Here is a 14,922-nt window from a genome sequence, read left to right on the forward strand (position 1 = left end):
CAATTAAGAATCTTCTTTTTTGAAGACTAGGGAGTAAAATGTGCATTAAAGCCATTAATGAAGGCAAGAACACTGCTTGATTTGTAGAAACCAAATTTGCAGGACTTTCTGAAAGTATGACTTGCCTTCTGTATCATTAGCTTTCTAAACTTTCTAAAGCTTCTGAGTTATCTGCAGAGACATTCGGCTAAGCATCAGAGTAGAGGTTCTGCACTGAACTTGTCTATCCTCTGTATTCTTTTTAAGCTTTAATGTTGGCATCTGATGTTAAGCAGATCTTTTTGACTGAGACCTAAAGGAGCAAAAAGGAAAATGAAAAACGAAGTAACAGTGGTATTTAGGCTTTCCTGTTTTGGCATTGGTATACCAAGCATTGAACAGGATGTTCCCTGAAAAGTCATACAGATAAAATGGTATGGTGTCTGAGCAGTGGTGGGAGCTGGCCTTGTACTACATCTCAGGTTGTTATGGATGAATGATACTCAGCTAAATGTAAAGTACCAATTACAGACAGTATCTTTAAAGCTACAATTTCAGAGAAGTACCCACTAAATGAGTAGTTCTCAATGAGATTTAAAATAGATTGTATTTGATATGCGACGAGTGGTCTTAAGCATTAAAAATGTATTATCTGTTCCTTTTCAGGAGGCAGTAGAGAAATATGATGAAGTAGTACACAACTTAGAATTTGCCAAGGAGCTTCAGAAGACTTTTTCGGGTCTTAGCCAAGATGTAAGTATAAACTGTTGGTCATGATGTTATCAGGAGGTGACTGCACACTTTGTGTTGCTCTTCTAATGGCTATGTTTGTATGCCACTACACAGACTGCAGGAAGCTTCTATTTCAGAACTCAGGGGAGCAACCTGCTCATGCTGGCTGGAGTAGCTGAGCAGATCAGTAAATGTTGACAACTTTGGGCACCCTTGACCTCAAGAATGTAGTTATTCGCTGTGTACCGCTATAAAAACTTATACTTAGGCAAACTGAGGCATTGATGCTTGGCTGTGTTTGAGGTGACTCCAGTTTATGTAGGTTTGAAACCATGAACCATTTTGCTGGTAGTTTGTGCCTGGGCTGTACTCATGCCCTGCATAGGAGTGAAGTACTGGAGGAACAACTACTGGAAAGTACATGGAGGTTCTCATGGGCAGCAAGCAAGTAAATTGTGTACCCTAGACAGTGAAGGCTAGACTCTTTGCCAGTAGATCAAGGGGAACTGATTATTTTTACCTGGTGTTTGTTAAACCATCTGTCTAGTTCTGGTTATTCAGTATGCAAAGGCTATAGACAAACTTAGTGAGTCCAGTGGGGGGCCTATGGATGGCTGGGGGCTGGAGCATGAGCCCTGTGGTGAGAACCTGGAAGAACTGGGCTTATTAAGCTTGAAGAAGTGAAGGCTTGGTAGGAGATGTAATATTAGCCATCAAATACCAAAAAGATTATTGAAAGGATGGAGCTAGGATTCTTACCTGAGGTATGTGGTGAGAGGAAAAAATAATAAAATAGTAGATTCTAACTAGATAGGAAGGAAACTGTTGCTCTGAGGATAATTGAGCACTAGAGTAGTTCTAGAAAAGCTGATATATATATATCCTCAGGTAGTTTCAAGACCTGACTGCACCAAGCATCTAAGTGATCTGATTCAGATTGTGTCATCCTTCATTGTTCTGGAGGCTGGGCTAGATGGAGAGTTCCCAGTATGGTGGGAAGTGCTGGGGTTAAGTTGCTTTAGCTTTAGTGAGTACAGCTGTTTGTGAAACTTTACTGAAGACTGAGGACTTTGCTTATTTTACTGTAGTCATCTCTAATTATGGCAAGTCAGATTTAGTACTTTATTCAGGGTTTAAAGCACTACATTTTTATGTAACCAAGTGCTTTCTTTGACTACTGGAGAAACTGGTCTCTTGGCTCTCAGGCAAATACTGTCCTTATGAAGAAGATATGATCTAAGGTAGTGCTGGGGATGCTAAATGTAATTAGTCACTGTTCTCGCTTTATTTCTCTGCCTCTTCTGTAATGTTAAAGGACTAATAAAATGGCTTCTGTGACTGAGACCCATGCAGTTCCTCTTAGAGGCTTCTTTTCTTGTATATGTAGTAATTCCAAATTCCAGGTAGTGTTTTGAGAGGTTTACTGCATTGTGAGAGTAGAGATCTAAGCCTTTTTAATGAGTGCTGCTTTTGGATTCACTTAATCACTGTACATTGAACACAAACCACTGTGCTCAATGTCAAAATATGGACTGTCTCATATTGCTTTCCTCTGTGTAGGTGCCCATAAAATATCAGAAATAAAGATTTGTGACATGGTGTGTCCTAGTGCAGGTATTTTTAGTAATCAAAAATCTACCATTAGCTTCTGCTAGTTTACATTTATTCTTGAGCTTATCCTATATTCAAAGGCTAACACTTTTTTTTCCTTTGCCAATGTGGATTCTAGGGCAAATACCTATTACTGGAATGCTAGAGGATATTCTGGCAAGAGTGTCCTTATGCCCCTTAGTGTGTTCTAAAAAGCTGCACACTTTCACTTCTTGCAAAGAAACTTCAGATACTCCATATCAAGGCATTGAGTCTTGGAGTTACTTAGCTTCTGCAGCATAATGCTATTAGTATGTGATGAGAAACTTCCTCAAATGCATGGAGGCTGCGTATATTCTGACACTTGCTTCTTCAGTGCTTTAGTCTTCTGCCAATGGAAGAGTAACTGTAGGGTTCTGCTGTATCACTTAAACTGGAATATTCAAAATGAACAGGCAGCTGTCTTGCTAGGAGAGATTTGAGACAAGTGCATCACTAACTTCACATGATAAAGGGCTGGGCTTTCATTTGTGCATTGGTATCAATTCTTCCCTATATTGAACTGTGGTAGCAGTTACAGTAAAGTAACTAGCGGTCAGGTATGATGCCACAACTGGGATCTAAATATTGTAGGGGAATATTAGGAGTGAATCTGCCAGTATCCAGTTTGACTAAAATCTATAGCTATAGAGAATTAATGGAGAAATAGGGAGCTTTGCCAGAGGAGGGACTTGGAAAGTCTTGGTTGGGTATCTGAAGAAATAATTAGGAGCTTGTCATCTAACCAAGATTAGTTGTTTTTGTCAATGTAGGATGATCAATACTAGAACTTGGTGTGTTCTGTTATTCAACCACTGGTGTTTAACTGTTGAATTCCTGTGTTGAAATAGCTGCTGAAAGCACAGAGAAAGGCTCAAAGAAGAGAGAGTCTATTGAAGCTTGAAGCAGAGAAGAAAAAACTGCGTACAATACTTCAAGTCCAGTATGTGCTGCAGAACTTCACTCAAGAGCATGTTCAGAAAGATTTCAAAGGTGGTGTAAATGGTGCAATATACTTGCCTTCTAAAGAACTAGACTACCTCATAAGATTTGCAAAACTGACATGTCCAGAAAGAAATGAGAACTTGAGGTAAGCTAAAGATTTTTGTCTAATTAGTATGCTTCATTTACTACAGTAAACGTCCTCTGTTTGACACTGCCATGTCTTGAAATATGTTTTTGGAAACTAATTAAAATTCTATTCAGTATATTTGCTCTAGTCTGAGACTAGGAATATGGCAAAAATATTTTACTCGGCCTTAAAAGAAAGCTGCTGCATACTTTCCCAGTTGTGCAAACTACATACAAACCCTGCTATGTTATGTCTTGCCGTGGGGCCCTGGGGAGGCATTCCAGTAACACTGTAAGCAGGAAGGCTGGTGGCATGGTGCTTCCCTCAGGTCTTGCTGTTTGTGTAATGAAAATGTGTAGTAAATACGGGAGATCTGTTCCCTGTTGCGTTCATGTGGTGACTGAGATATGCTGCTTTTGAATAAAGGAATCTAACGTAGTCCTGAGGCTCTCTTCCTATTATTTTAGGCTTTGGTAAAGTTTTTAGAACTTGTCATATTTTAGCACTGTATGTCATTCACTGCAAGGTAACTGGCTGTGGTGTAGAGTAGTACTAATTTGGCATCATGCTTGTACTGTGATTGCTTATAATATTTACCTTGACTGTCTCAGGATAGTGCAGTGAATTCTATGTAAACATAGAAAAAGCTCTTACTAGGTGGGAAGTTGAAACATTTTATGGAAAAGAGTAATTATTTTTCTATTCTAACGTAAGTTCCTAAAATTAACTACTTGTCGTGTGCTAAACTAGCCTTATCCTTGCTCTAAAAAGTGAGCTTTTAAAGAACAGTTACTTAGAAAGCACAATAGGAACATCTCATGTTGGTGGAAAACTAACTTCTAGCTTAATTCTCATTGTATGTTACATTTCCACAAAAGGCATAACCCTTTTCTTTGACACTGTTTCATATTGTTGCACTTTAAAATCAGTAGTGTGTGTGGGGTTGATTGTGGGCCTGTGCCAAAGCAGAAGGACTAGAGCTGTTGATGGCTGCCCCTGCACGTGTCCAATTAACAAGGTGATCAGCTGATTAAACAGCAATTGTTTCCCTGTCTGGGAGCTTGGGTTTGGCTTGGAATGAAGTCCAGCCATATGGCCCAGTGGAATAGAGAGGCTAATTTGTTGTCATTGCGAACAGCAGAACTTATATTTGCTAGACTAAATCAAGCCCAGATAACAAATATAGATGAATCATTTTCAGTAGTGGATGATGGGCTTTCAGGATTCACTGTTTAATGTCTTATTCCAGAAGGCGAAACATCCTTCACTATCTTAAAACATCCTTCACTATCTTAAAATTAAGGATAATAGGGATACTGTAAAACTTGATTTTTGTATACAACTCTACCTGGTAAAATTGTTATTTCTTCTAGTGTTGAAGATCAGATGGAACAATCATCTCTCTACTTCTGGGACCTTCTAGAAGGCAGTGAGAAGCCTGTAGTTGGAACAACATGTAAGTGTGTGATCTAGAGAAATAACTTACATCTGAAGTTTGTGTTCTATTTTAATACCTTAAAACAAAATAAAGTACCTGATTTAGTAGCCTTCCATGTACATTCAAGTGTTGTGTGTAACTCAGCTTTCCAAGGAAGAATTACTGTTTAGGTTCTGTTTTTAAGTACAGGTCAACAACAATGAAGTAGTAAGCTTTCCCTGGAGAAATAAACTATTGTCTTTTACAGATGTCCTAGAATATATAGCACATGTCTAGATTCTTCTGGGGAATTACTATGGTAGTAATGCAAAAGCTTATGCATGAATACCTTATAGAACCAGCGGTGAGGAGCTTTTTGAATAGTTATGTATAAGTGGGTTAAGACTGGAATGCTTCTCAGCCATGAAATGTTTAGCTGAATATACTGCTGTGTTGTCTGAATGTAGTGTGGGGTACCACACTGAGAAAGGATAGTTGTTAGTGAAACTTGCTGGGATCTCTGATAATCCACAGTGCAGTTTCCATTATGACCTATTGAAAATGTCCACTTAGCAAACACACCAGAATCTGGGGGACTTCTGAAGGACAGATGGAAGAATGTGCAGTTTCAAAAGCTCTGAAGCAATTGCTTGCTTTTCCCCTGCTCCTGTTTTCAGTTCTCAGTTTTTCTTCCCAAAACATTATCTTAACGCTGGAAGGAAAGCCTGCAGGGCAGTTTCATAGTGACTTTGTATAGATTTAACTTATGCTGAAGTCTGCACAATGTTCTGTTAGTATCAACACTTCCTTTTATAAAGGCTAAATCCTTTTCTAAGCACGTAAGAAACAACACAATCAACTGTTGCTAATATTCATCTTATATGCCTTTAAATATAAGCTTCGGTCTTAACTCTGGAATGCAAAGATGTTTTCAACTAGATTATGTAGATCAGTCTAAATATCTTTCCTTTAAAATATTTGTCTAACTTTGTGAGATGTGTAAGAACTTGGAGAAGCTGCTATTTTATATAAAGGAAGTAGACTTGATCTGTAATCTGAATACTCAGTTTTGAATTTTCATATTTTTCATGGATTTTTGTTTTTTAATTTTCAGATAAACATATGAAGGACCTGTTATCCAAACTTCTAGACTCTGGTTACTTTGAAAGTATTCCTGCTCCTCGCACCCCTGTGCCGGTAAAAGAATTGGAAGAAGTAAATAGAAAATCTGAGAGGACAAGACAAATCTCAAAAGGAGAGTCTGTCAAGGAAACAGGTGGAATATTTCAGGGTTCAGTTTCTGTGTCAATGTTGGGATAAGCTTGAACTGAGCACTGACTTTGCATAGCTTGATGCTAAACCTAATCCTCTGCTTATAGCTTGCTTTCAATACAGTAACTAAAACTGAACTGGAAGGGCTTGCAGCCCTATTCTGACTAATATTGTAGAAGAAAATCTAATTGATAATAGGATGTTTTTACCTTTTGAGCAAACCTCCACGTGGGAATGTTATATTACATTTTCTTACACCAGACAAAAAGCAAATTGTGGATTTGCTAAACCTATGCAAATATATAACCTAATTGAAAAGTGAAAGATTGTCTGTATGACTCATGTTGAATGACAAACTGAGCTTTCAGAGTAGCAAGTTTAGTGATTGGTATTACTATTTAAATAGAATTAAAGACTTGCTATTTTTTAGCTTGCTTCTCTGCATTTGATCAGTTGAAACAAATTAACATCCTTTCTCTAGAATCCCTTATGGAGCTTATGAAGTCTGAAATACAGCCACAGGAGGTAAGATACTCCACTGCTAATTGCTTTCCTTTAGCATCGTGACTTATCAGAAATATAACTGCACTTCTGCAGCCCTTTAAACTTCAAAAGGGAGTCTGAACAATAGCTTAGGTGTTGCCTTATATAGGAAGCATTACAGACCTTGTTGCATTTCCCTTCTTAACCTTCATCTGTGGCTTTTCTGAAGTATTTGGGGTAAATGGAGAGAGATTGTGAAGCAATATAGTACTTCAATGCTCTGGCACTTTTCTGAATAAACCAAAGCATCAGCCCTTAGAGTGCAAACTTATCTTTTTGTACTACAATATAGAGAAAATAGGTATCTACTAAAGCTGTCTTTAAAAGCTGAGCTTATTGCAGAGGACTTATACTGATGGATTGAGAATGATGTAGATGCTGCTCTGATGTGTTAGGAAAGTAAGGATCCCAAGACAGGCTTGTGCACACAAGGGTGTGTAGGCTTATATCAACAGCCCTTCAGACTCTGAAGTTCTAGGTACTCGAGCTTCAACTGGCAGTAGCGTAAAAGCTATTAGACTTGGTTCAAAAGGGGGGGAAGATTGTCCTTGTGGAAGTGGAAATACTGGCTCTTAAAATGCTGAGACCCTGTTTCCCTGATACCTCACTAGAGGGAGTAGTCTAGAACAATTTTTTTGTAACATACTGGTAATGTTATTACCAGTCTCTAAACCTCTTTCTGGTGATTTGTCAGAATTGCCAGAAAAAACATAGCCAATACATCTTATAGTCCTTCAGATATTGGCTTCCTGTTTATAACTCTGGAAAACTTTGGGGATATCTTAGTTGAACTTCCAGACTGTTTGATAAAACATAGCATGAAGTTGAAGTCCAATTGTACTGAATTTGAGAAACTGGTGACTTTACTATTTAAACTCCAATTAAGAATCAGTTACACTTGTTACTAGACTACCAGAGTTGTCCACTTTGTGGGCAGTGGTGCTCCTGCTCTTATCAGAAGAATGACTAATCGTAGATACCAAAGATTTGAGAAGGTTGAGAGCTACCTTTACAAAAGTCACACTGAACTTGATATTATCACTGCTTAGGAACTCCAGTTAGCATTGAGGATGAGGCTCATAGATTCACTCAATTTTGTGGCACTTGCACTGTTCAGAACTGTGTCGTGCTTCTGTGGCATACCAACAAAAACTAGTCTGCAGTGTTGTAGGATAAATCCATGGCTGGCCACATGATTTCTGTAGCTAGTGTTTAAACTGTCTAGGCTATGCTTTTAGTCAAACTTCCAGTAGCTGGGTGACCTAACTTAACTGACCTGAACTGTAGTAGCAAAATGTTTTCTTGGAGCCATTAAGTTTCTTTGGTCTATATAGTTTCTCAACAGGCGTTATTTGCCTGAAGCAGAATACTCTGTCAAGAAGAAGCCAGAAGAGCCCAAGTCTTGGGAAGCTGAGAGTGCTAGAAAACAAGAACCACCGAAGTCCTGGGAAATGCTTGTTGATATTGAAGAGCAGAAACAGAAACAAGAGACCTTAAAGCCTTGGGAATCTCGTGTTAGGCAGCAGGAAACAAAAAGACCAGATTCACCAAAGCCTTGGGAAGCTCGTGTTAAAGAAGAGGAACAGAAGCGTGAGCCTACAAAGCCATGGGAGACTCGTGTTGAAGAAGAACAAAAGAAGCAAGAAGCTCCAAAGGCCTGGGTAGCACGTGTTCGAGAGGAGCAGGAGTCCCCCAAACCTTGGGTAGCAAAGGTTAGGGAAGAGCAGGAACAGAAGAAACAGGAGTCACCTAAGCCATGGGTAGCAAAAATTAGGGAAGACCAGGAACAGAAAAAACAAGAGTCACCAAAAACTTGGGTGACCAAAGCTAAGGAAGAACCAGAACAAAAGCAGGAATCTCCAAAACCTTGGGTGACCCAAACTAGGGAGGAACCAGAACAAAAGAAGACAGAACCTGTGAAATCATGGGAAATGCATGTTAGGGAAGAGCCCGAGCAAAAGAAGCAGGAGCCTGTGAAGGCTTGGGCTGCTGCACATGTTAGGGAGGAGCCAGAGCAAAAGAAGCAGGAAACTCGAGAGGCTTGGGAAACAGCTGAGAGGCAGCAGCAAGTGTCATCACAGCAGTTACAGAATCCTCCGAAGTCCTGGGGAGCTGCAAGTGTTGGGCCAAAGGAGCAGATGGGGCCAAAGAAGTTTGATATGGAACCCAAAGAAGTGAGTTGGCATATGTAGTATTACCTGTCGTAAGCTTTTGACACTCATGTGTTGGACTAAAGCCACATAGAGAGGCTTTACAAGGTGTGTTTTGTAGGCCTATGTGTAGACTCCCATTTCATTCTTTCTTGGGGGAAGTAAACTCAATTCTGCTAAGGTTTGCATTCGAATAGCAAGATGGTCTGCTAGGCTTTCTGTATCAACACAGTATTGCTGTGTTTGAGCCTTGAATAACTGCTTTATGTATAAGAAGAATTAACTTAGCTCATTCCCAGCTATTGGCTCTGTCTACCCTTATCAGTACCAAGCAGGTATGACTCATCCTGGGATCAAATACTTTGTCTGACTGCATACATATTGCACTTCAGTAACTTTCGATTATAATAGCTGCTGATTTGGGAGATACGTAACATCTAGATGAAGCAATACCAACTGTACAGGGGCTTAAATACCTATTTCCAGATGAATGCATAAGCTGTACTGCCATCCTGGAAATTCTAACAGTGTAGTTTGTTTTAGAAATGTGAAATGAAAACTACTGCAGGGCTTGCAGCTAAGCAGGCTATCAGCTGCATGTTAAATTACCTTGCCTCACCTGTGCTCAGGTAGCAACAATCCCCTTACCTAGAAGACAGGTAAGATGGTAGACAAAGCAAAGAGTGCAGTTATGTCATTGAGTTTGACTTCAGGAAGAAAATATGAAGAATGAATAGTTCTCATACAAAATGCTGTTAGTACTTTTACCTTGTTTCTGCAAGAAAACAAATTAACTTATTACTCATAGCAAATGATTACATTTAAAACATGCCAGTAAACCTGGCAAAACTGAAAAATGGGTATTCTTGTTCCTAGAGGCGGGAGCGCAAACAGAAGGTTGAACATGAAATTAAAAGAGTAGGTAACATGCAGCACTGGGGAACCAAATGGGTGTGAGGTGTTTCAGCCGGATCTTTACCCTCAGGCTGAGTAGCATAATGTGCAGTGGTGGTGGGACAGGTGCAAAACTTGGTTCTTTCACACTAACTCTGAGCACAAATAGGTGTGCACACAACTACGCATAGACTTAATGTAATTGAGATTATCTGAACTATTGGAGTAGTCTCAAGCACTTTAAAATGCTTTGGAGTTTCTGGTGTTGGCAAAAAGCAAGGTGATCTATAATGAGATCTGGGCATCTGACTTAGGATAGGATGGGAAGATGGATGGCTTAAAAGGTAGCCAAAACTCTGATGCAGTGAAGAAGCTCTGGTTAACTGGGGAAACTAAGACTGCCTAGGAGTCTTAGTAGTGATGTGCAAGTTGGCCAAATTAAATCAAATGTTGGAATGTAAGATTGCTTACATTGGCTGGCTGAATTAGTAAATGAAGCCCATTTAAGTACTCTACAACTGGTTTATGTAGCAGATCACACCAGTTGGCTTTTTTTGCTTAGCCGCTATTACCAAATTGTTTTATGATAAGTATAATGAATGATCAGAAAATAGCTTACCATCAACCTAGCTAGCTTTTATAATCTTTTAAAAACATTCTTGGTTTGACTTGAGCTTCATATGGAAAAATATAATTAATATTTTAAGCTTTTTGGATAATAAAACCTTTTCTATGATCAAAAGCAAGAGGTGGCAATGAGTGCTGGATCCACTTCTTTCCCTGGGAGAACCTATAAAATGGTCATGTGCAGGGACCGACACATGGTAAATAAAAGGTTCATGTTACTTCAGCTCTCTGGAGCTGACATCTAATTCTTTCTTGCTCCCTGAAATGTATGAGACATTTTTAATAAATTGCTAGGTTTTGAGATTTTAAAATGTGCTGATTTAACTTAATGTACTACAAGTTGCAACACTTAAGAAGCTGAGCCTAAAACAGTGAGTTGATGTGGAGGTCTGTTAACTGTTATTTCTACATAAATGCTTGTGCAACCTGTGGACAAGGAAGCTTTGTAAGCTGAACTCGTTGCCTCCTCTGAAAGCAGAATGGTTTGGCTTGTGCATCACTCAGTACAACTTGATTTGTTCTGAGACTGCTGTTTGGAGAAGAAAGTGAATGCTAACTATATTTCTAACTATTTACATGGCACAGTTGGTGAGTTGATCACTGTAGTGATTATGGCTTAGGTATCACCATTCTAGCTGTTTCTCTATTCCACAGCTAATAAATGTAATGAGGCACTGAGGTCATGTATCTATCATATAATGGAGTTTTACTAGTGTGAGATAGTATGTTATGGTACTGATAAGTACAAAAAGATCTTCAGTGTCTAAAAACCAAACTTAAACAGAAATACATGATATATTGGCATTCCTACTAGTAAAATTCCAAAGTGGTCAGTGCTTTTACATTAATTTGCAATAATTGAATGGGTCCTAAACCAAATTCTAGGCATTTGAACTTCATTTTTAATCAGCCCTCTGGAGACATAGGTGTCAGGAGTTTGAATGTGAGCAGTGTCAAAGTTTGGGTTTAACTCATCACAACAATGCTTCTGAAACCTAAAGTTATCAGTGCTGTCTAAAACTCCAGCTGAATGTTATTTGCAGCACTGGTGTTAAATTGATCTTGGTAAGCGTAAATTATGAGCTGGACTAACAGGTTACTAAACCGAGAAGCTGCTATTAGCTTGTAAAGACACCACCCAATTACAATTTTGGAATTGTAATTGTACTTTGGAATTGGGCTAGAAAAAAAACTTAATATAAAAACATCAAGAATGTCAAGTATCTGCTTTTTCAAAGCATCTTTCATAAAGGCACAGAACTGGAAATCAACTTTCTGATGCATTTTCACGCATGCACATGCAAAGAAAATATTCTAGTTTTGAACATCTACACTGAAGTACCAGCAGAACAGCAAATTCACATAAGGTAACTTGACCTACAGTTAATTCTGGCTGGTGGATTTGAATATTTGCAGGCACTAGCAAACTTCTGTTTTCATTTCATGGTTAAAGCCCTGGTATCATAGTCTAACCATGTATAGATGCTCTTCTAGTTGAAGCAAACAGTGCTGCCAGCATACTGCCAAGAGTGTGGCCTCACAGTGTCAGGTGAAGGAGATAAGACTAACAAATCGCAAAAGCATGGCAGAAGGTTGTATCATCTCTGACAACCACAAGTGAAACACTGCAGTCTCTTTTTTGCTTCCATGCTCTTGAGTTGCTTTTTACTTGTTTATCGTGCAAGTCTAACTTAAGATTGATATTACCTACAGACACTGTCAGACTTCACCTAGTTAGGTGGCTGAAGGTGGAAAACCTGATACCTGTCTGCAGATGTATAGGAAAAGTTTGGTAGTGTACTTGTCTTAGTAAATTTTAATGAGGAGAGAGTGTAGAGAAGCATTAATTAGGAATTTTGACATGACAGCAAGTGTTTTAAGGTGAAGTCTGTGTATAAGGGAGGGCAGATGGTGACGGACAAGGAGAGTCAGACTTCTTAGTAACTTACTGGATAACTTGCCAAGATTTAATTTTATTCATCTGTAGCTTTTGTCCTGTGCTTAGATCCTTAATACTTTTTAGTTCTTTATTATTGGAAGGTACAGCAATAATTTGAATACAGGTAATAATGAAAGCTCTTGCTTATGCTTCAGAACTTACTTTGGGGGTAGTGTGAAAGTACCACTCTTAGCTATAGGGTAAAGTAGAACTTCCTACAGCTGAATGAGTAGCATTATGTGGTCCACATAGATACTAGACATGCATTCTTCTGATTTAATGCACTGCTGCATGTACATGGATTATGCTTTGTGAAGCTCATTAAACCCTGCAGGCTTCTTGTGCATGTTACTGGAACTTCTGCAAATGCAGTGACTAGTTGCAGATAACAGCTGGAAAATGCAAGAATTTCTGGGATTGTCCTAAAACTGGACAAGGGCACTTCATTTTGTCTTTGTCCAATTTGTCCTTTAAAAGAAACTTTCATTTGTTTTGAACCCAGTGTAACAAGTAAATGTTATGACATGTATTTCCTGCTATATATCTTTCTAGTGACTTAATGCAAATACTCAATTATGTCACTATACAGTATACTGAAATAGTAACCTACCAAAAAGACGAATGTTGGCACTGTAGGAAAGCAAAGGCTTTCACACATCTTTGTGTGTTTAAACATTTCGTTTAGTTGAAATAATGCAATTATTTATTCATATTTGCCTCTAGTTGCACAGGCAAACAAAAGCTGCAAAGCCGTAGAGAATCACTTACAGTTATGGTTTTAAATACTTACAGCAAGCTTACTACTTTCCCCCAAGCTGCTTTCAAAATGTTTGGACTATCTAGACAGTCATATGTGTCACTGTCAATAACAGGACTTATGCAGCTTAAGGAGTTTACTAATATTCCAGATTTTTCTGGTAACTTAGACTCACCTGTTTTCTGATTAAATGTTCTCATCTTTTTTAAAGTGAAGTGAGAACCAATTGGGATGAACTGTTGAGGGGACAACTAAGGAATTAAACAATTAAGGAATAACAAGGCCCTGCAGAAGTCACTGTTTAGCTACAAAAAATTAGGCTACTGCATGGGATTACTAGTGTATCCTTCATGCCAAGCTGTGAAGTATAATGTAATACTTACTGCAGGAGCTGGTGCATTGAGAGTATCTGGCTCTAAAGTGCAAACGCTAATTCTGAGTAACCTGCTTGCAGTGCATCTCTTAGGTGCAATTTCTTTAGAATGCCTGAAAATGCCGTCCCAGTAAAAGATCTGTACTTGCATGCAGTGTACTGGGAGGAGGAAGTATGTGTTAAATCTTGAGTAGTGGGTGCAGTTTTGGTTTTTAAGTTTGTTCTGGCCTTGAACTTAAATATGTGGTTTTCTGTAGGTGGAGGTATATTTAACGTTGCACTAAATGCATGTAAACTATCTTATGTATTTGGTTGTAAGAAAACCAATCAATTCCATGGTTTAACTAGTTGTGGCAACTGTAAGCTGACTTTTACTGAAGTGAGAACTTGATTCAGGAACTCACTAACAGTTTATTGACCTGTGGTGTTCACTACCTACAGTTTGCTCTAGAATTATATTGGATAAGGTAACTTGACTTGCTTCCAGTGTTAGATTTAACCTTTTCCTTTGTAGGTGCCTAAACCTGTACATCAGCCAGCTGCAGAATTTTGCTCTACTTCAACTCTTCCAAAAGATCCAGTACTGAGAAGGGAAAAACTTCAAGATCTGATGACTCAGATACAAGGGACTTATAACTTCATGCAAGTATGTTTTTCCTCTGCTGTTGCAGCAGATCTAATTCCTACTAGGTTAGGAAAAATGCAGCGCTGACAGTGCATGTTTGCACTGAATGGATCTAGTTCTACTTAGTTAACAGCAGCTTGTCAAATGAATACTTTGCTTGTATGTAGAATTCAATTTTTTCTTTTTTTAAAAGGAGTCCATTCTGGATTTTGATAAAGCTTCACCAAGTGCCATTGGTTCATCTCAACCACCTTCAGTTACTCCAGCAAGTAGTCCTGTAGGTAAGTAATAACAGTAAACACTACCTGTATGTGAGATTTTGGCAACACCGGCAGGGTTTGCTTGGCTGTGGATCAATAGGTCTAGTGGGAAAGACAGATTGTCTAATTAAAAAGTATCTGTCAGAGCAGCTTGAACCATTTTATTTTAAGTGTTGTTGGTGCCTTAAGCTGATGTGCTTGTGTAGAGATGCAGTGCTTGTATAATCAGACAGGCAGGTGCACCTGAACCCAGCTGCAGAACAGGCAAGCTGTGTCTGTACTGAATTTGTTTGTGGCCTATAGATACAAGCCATGAATGAGCTCAGAATGAAGAGCAGTTAACTAGCTATACTTCATATAATGGGCCATGATAAATAACTTGTGTGGCTTTTAAGCTATAAAACAGTTACCCAGTTTAAGTATTTAATTGTTCTGTTTTTATCTGGAAAGTGGTCATCCCTACCTTAGTAGAAATATTTTCACTGAATATCTGCCTTTAAAAAAAAAAATCATGTGGGTGTAATTTAGTGATGCAAGTCTAAATATTTGCAGTGCATACTATAAAAATGCCATGCATCTTCATATAGCAAAGCATCTTCATATAGCAAATTCTGAGTTTAAAAACAACTGTTACTGAACTCGTGTTTTTTTTT

The 14,922-nt window shown here is 38.6% G+C and overlaps 1 protein-coding gene across 9 annotated transcripts in view; it reads left to right on the top strand.

Moving 5' to 3' along the window:
• Positions 1 to 14,922, top strand: part of CAPRIN2 (caprin family member 2) — a 41,442-nt gene that overhangs the window by 6,003 nt on the left and 20,517 nt on the right. For 6 of the 9 annotated variants that reach the window (XM_048056222.2, XM_048056400.2, XM_048056466.2 and 3 more), the window contains 9 exons: positions 646 to 732; positions 3,192 to 3,430; positions 4,786 to 4,868; positions 5,944 to 6,105; positions 6,583 to 6,626; positions 7,979 to 8,818; positions 9,671 to 9,712; positions 13,899 to 14,030; positions 14,203 to 14,290. In XM_048056222.2, the coding sequence (XP_047912179.1) occupies positions 646 to 732; positions 3,192 to 3,430; positions 4,786 to 4,868; positions 5,944 to 6,105; positions 6,583 to 6,626; positions 7,979 to 8,818; positions 9,671 to 9,712; positions 13,899 to 14,030; positions 14,203 to 14,290 (1,717 nt within the window). The remainder of the gene's footprint in view (positions 1 to 645; positions 733 to 3,191; positions 3,431 to 4,785; positions 4,869 to 5,943; positions 6,106 to 6,582; positions 6,627 to 7,978; positions 8,819 to 9,670; positions 9,713 to 13,898; positions 14,031 to 14,202; positions 14,291 to 14,922) is intronic. The other 3 variants (XM_066998567.1, XM_013173036.3, XM_013173037.3) reach the window with 2 other exon arrangements.

The sequence above is a fragment of the Anser cygnoides genome, chromosome 1, assembly GCF_040182565.1.
Source record: "Anser cygnoides isolate HZ-2024a breed goose chromosome 1, Taihu_goose_T2T_genome, whole genome shotgun sequence".
Classification (NCBI taxonomy): Eukaryota; Metazoa; Chordata; class Aves; order Anseriformes; family Anatidae; genus Anser; species Anser cygnoides.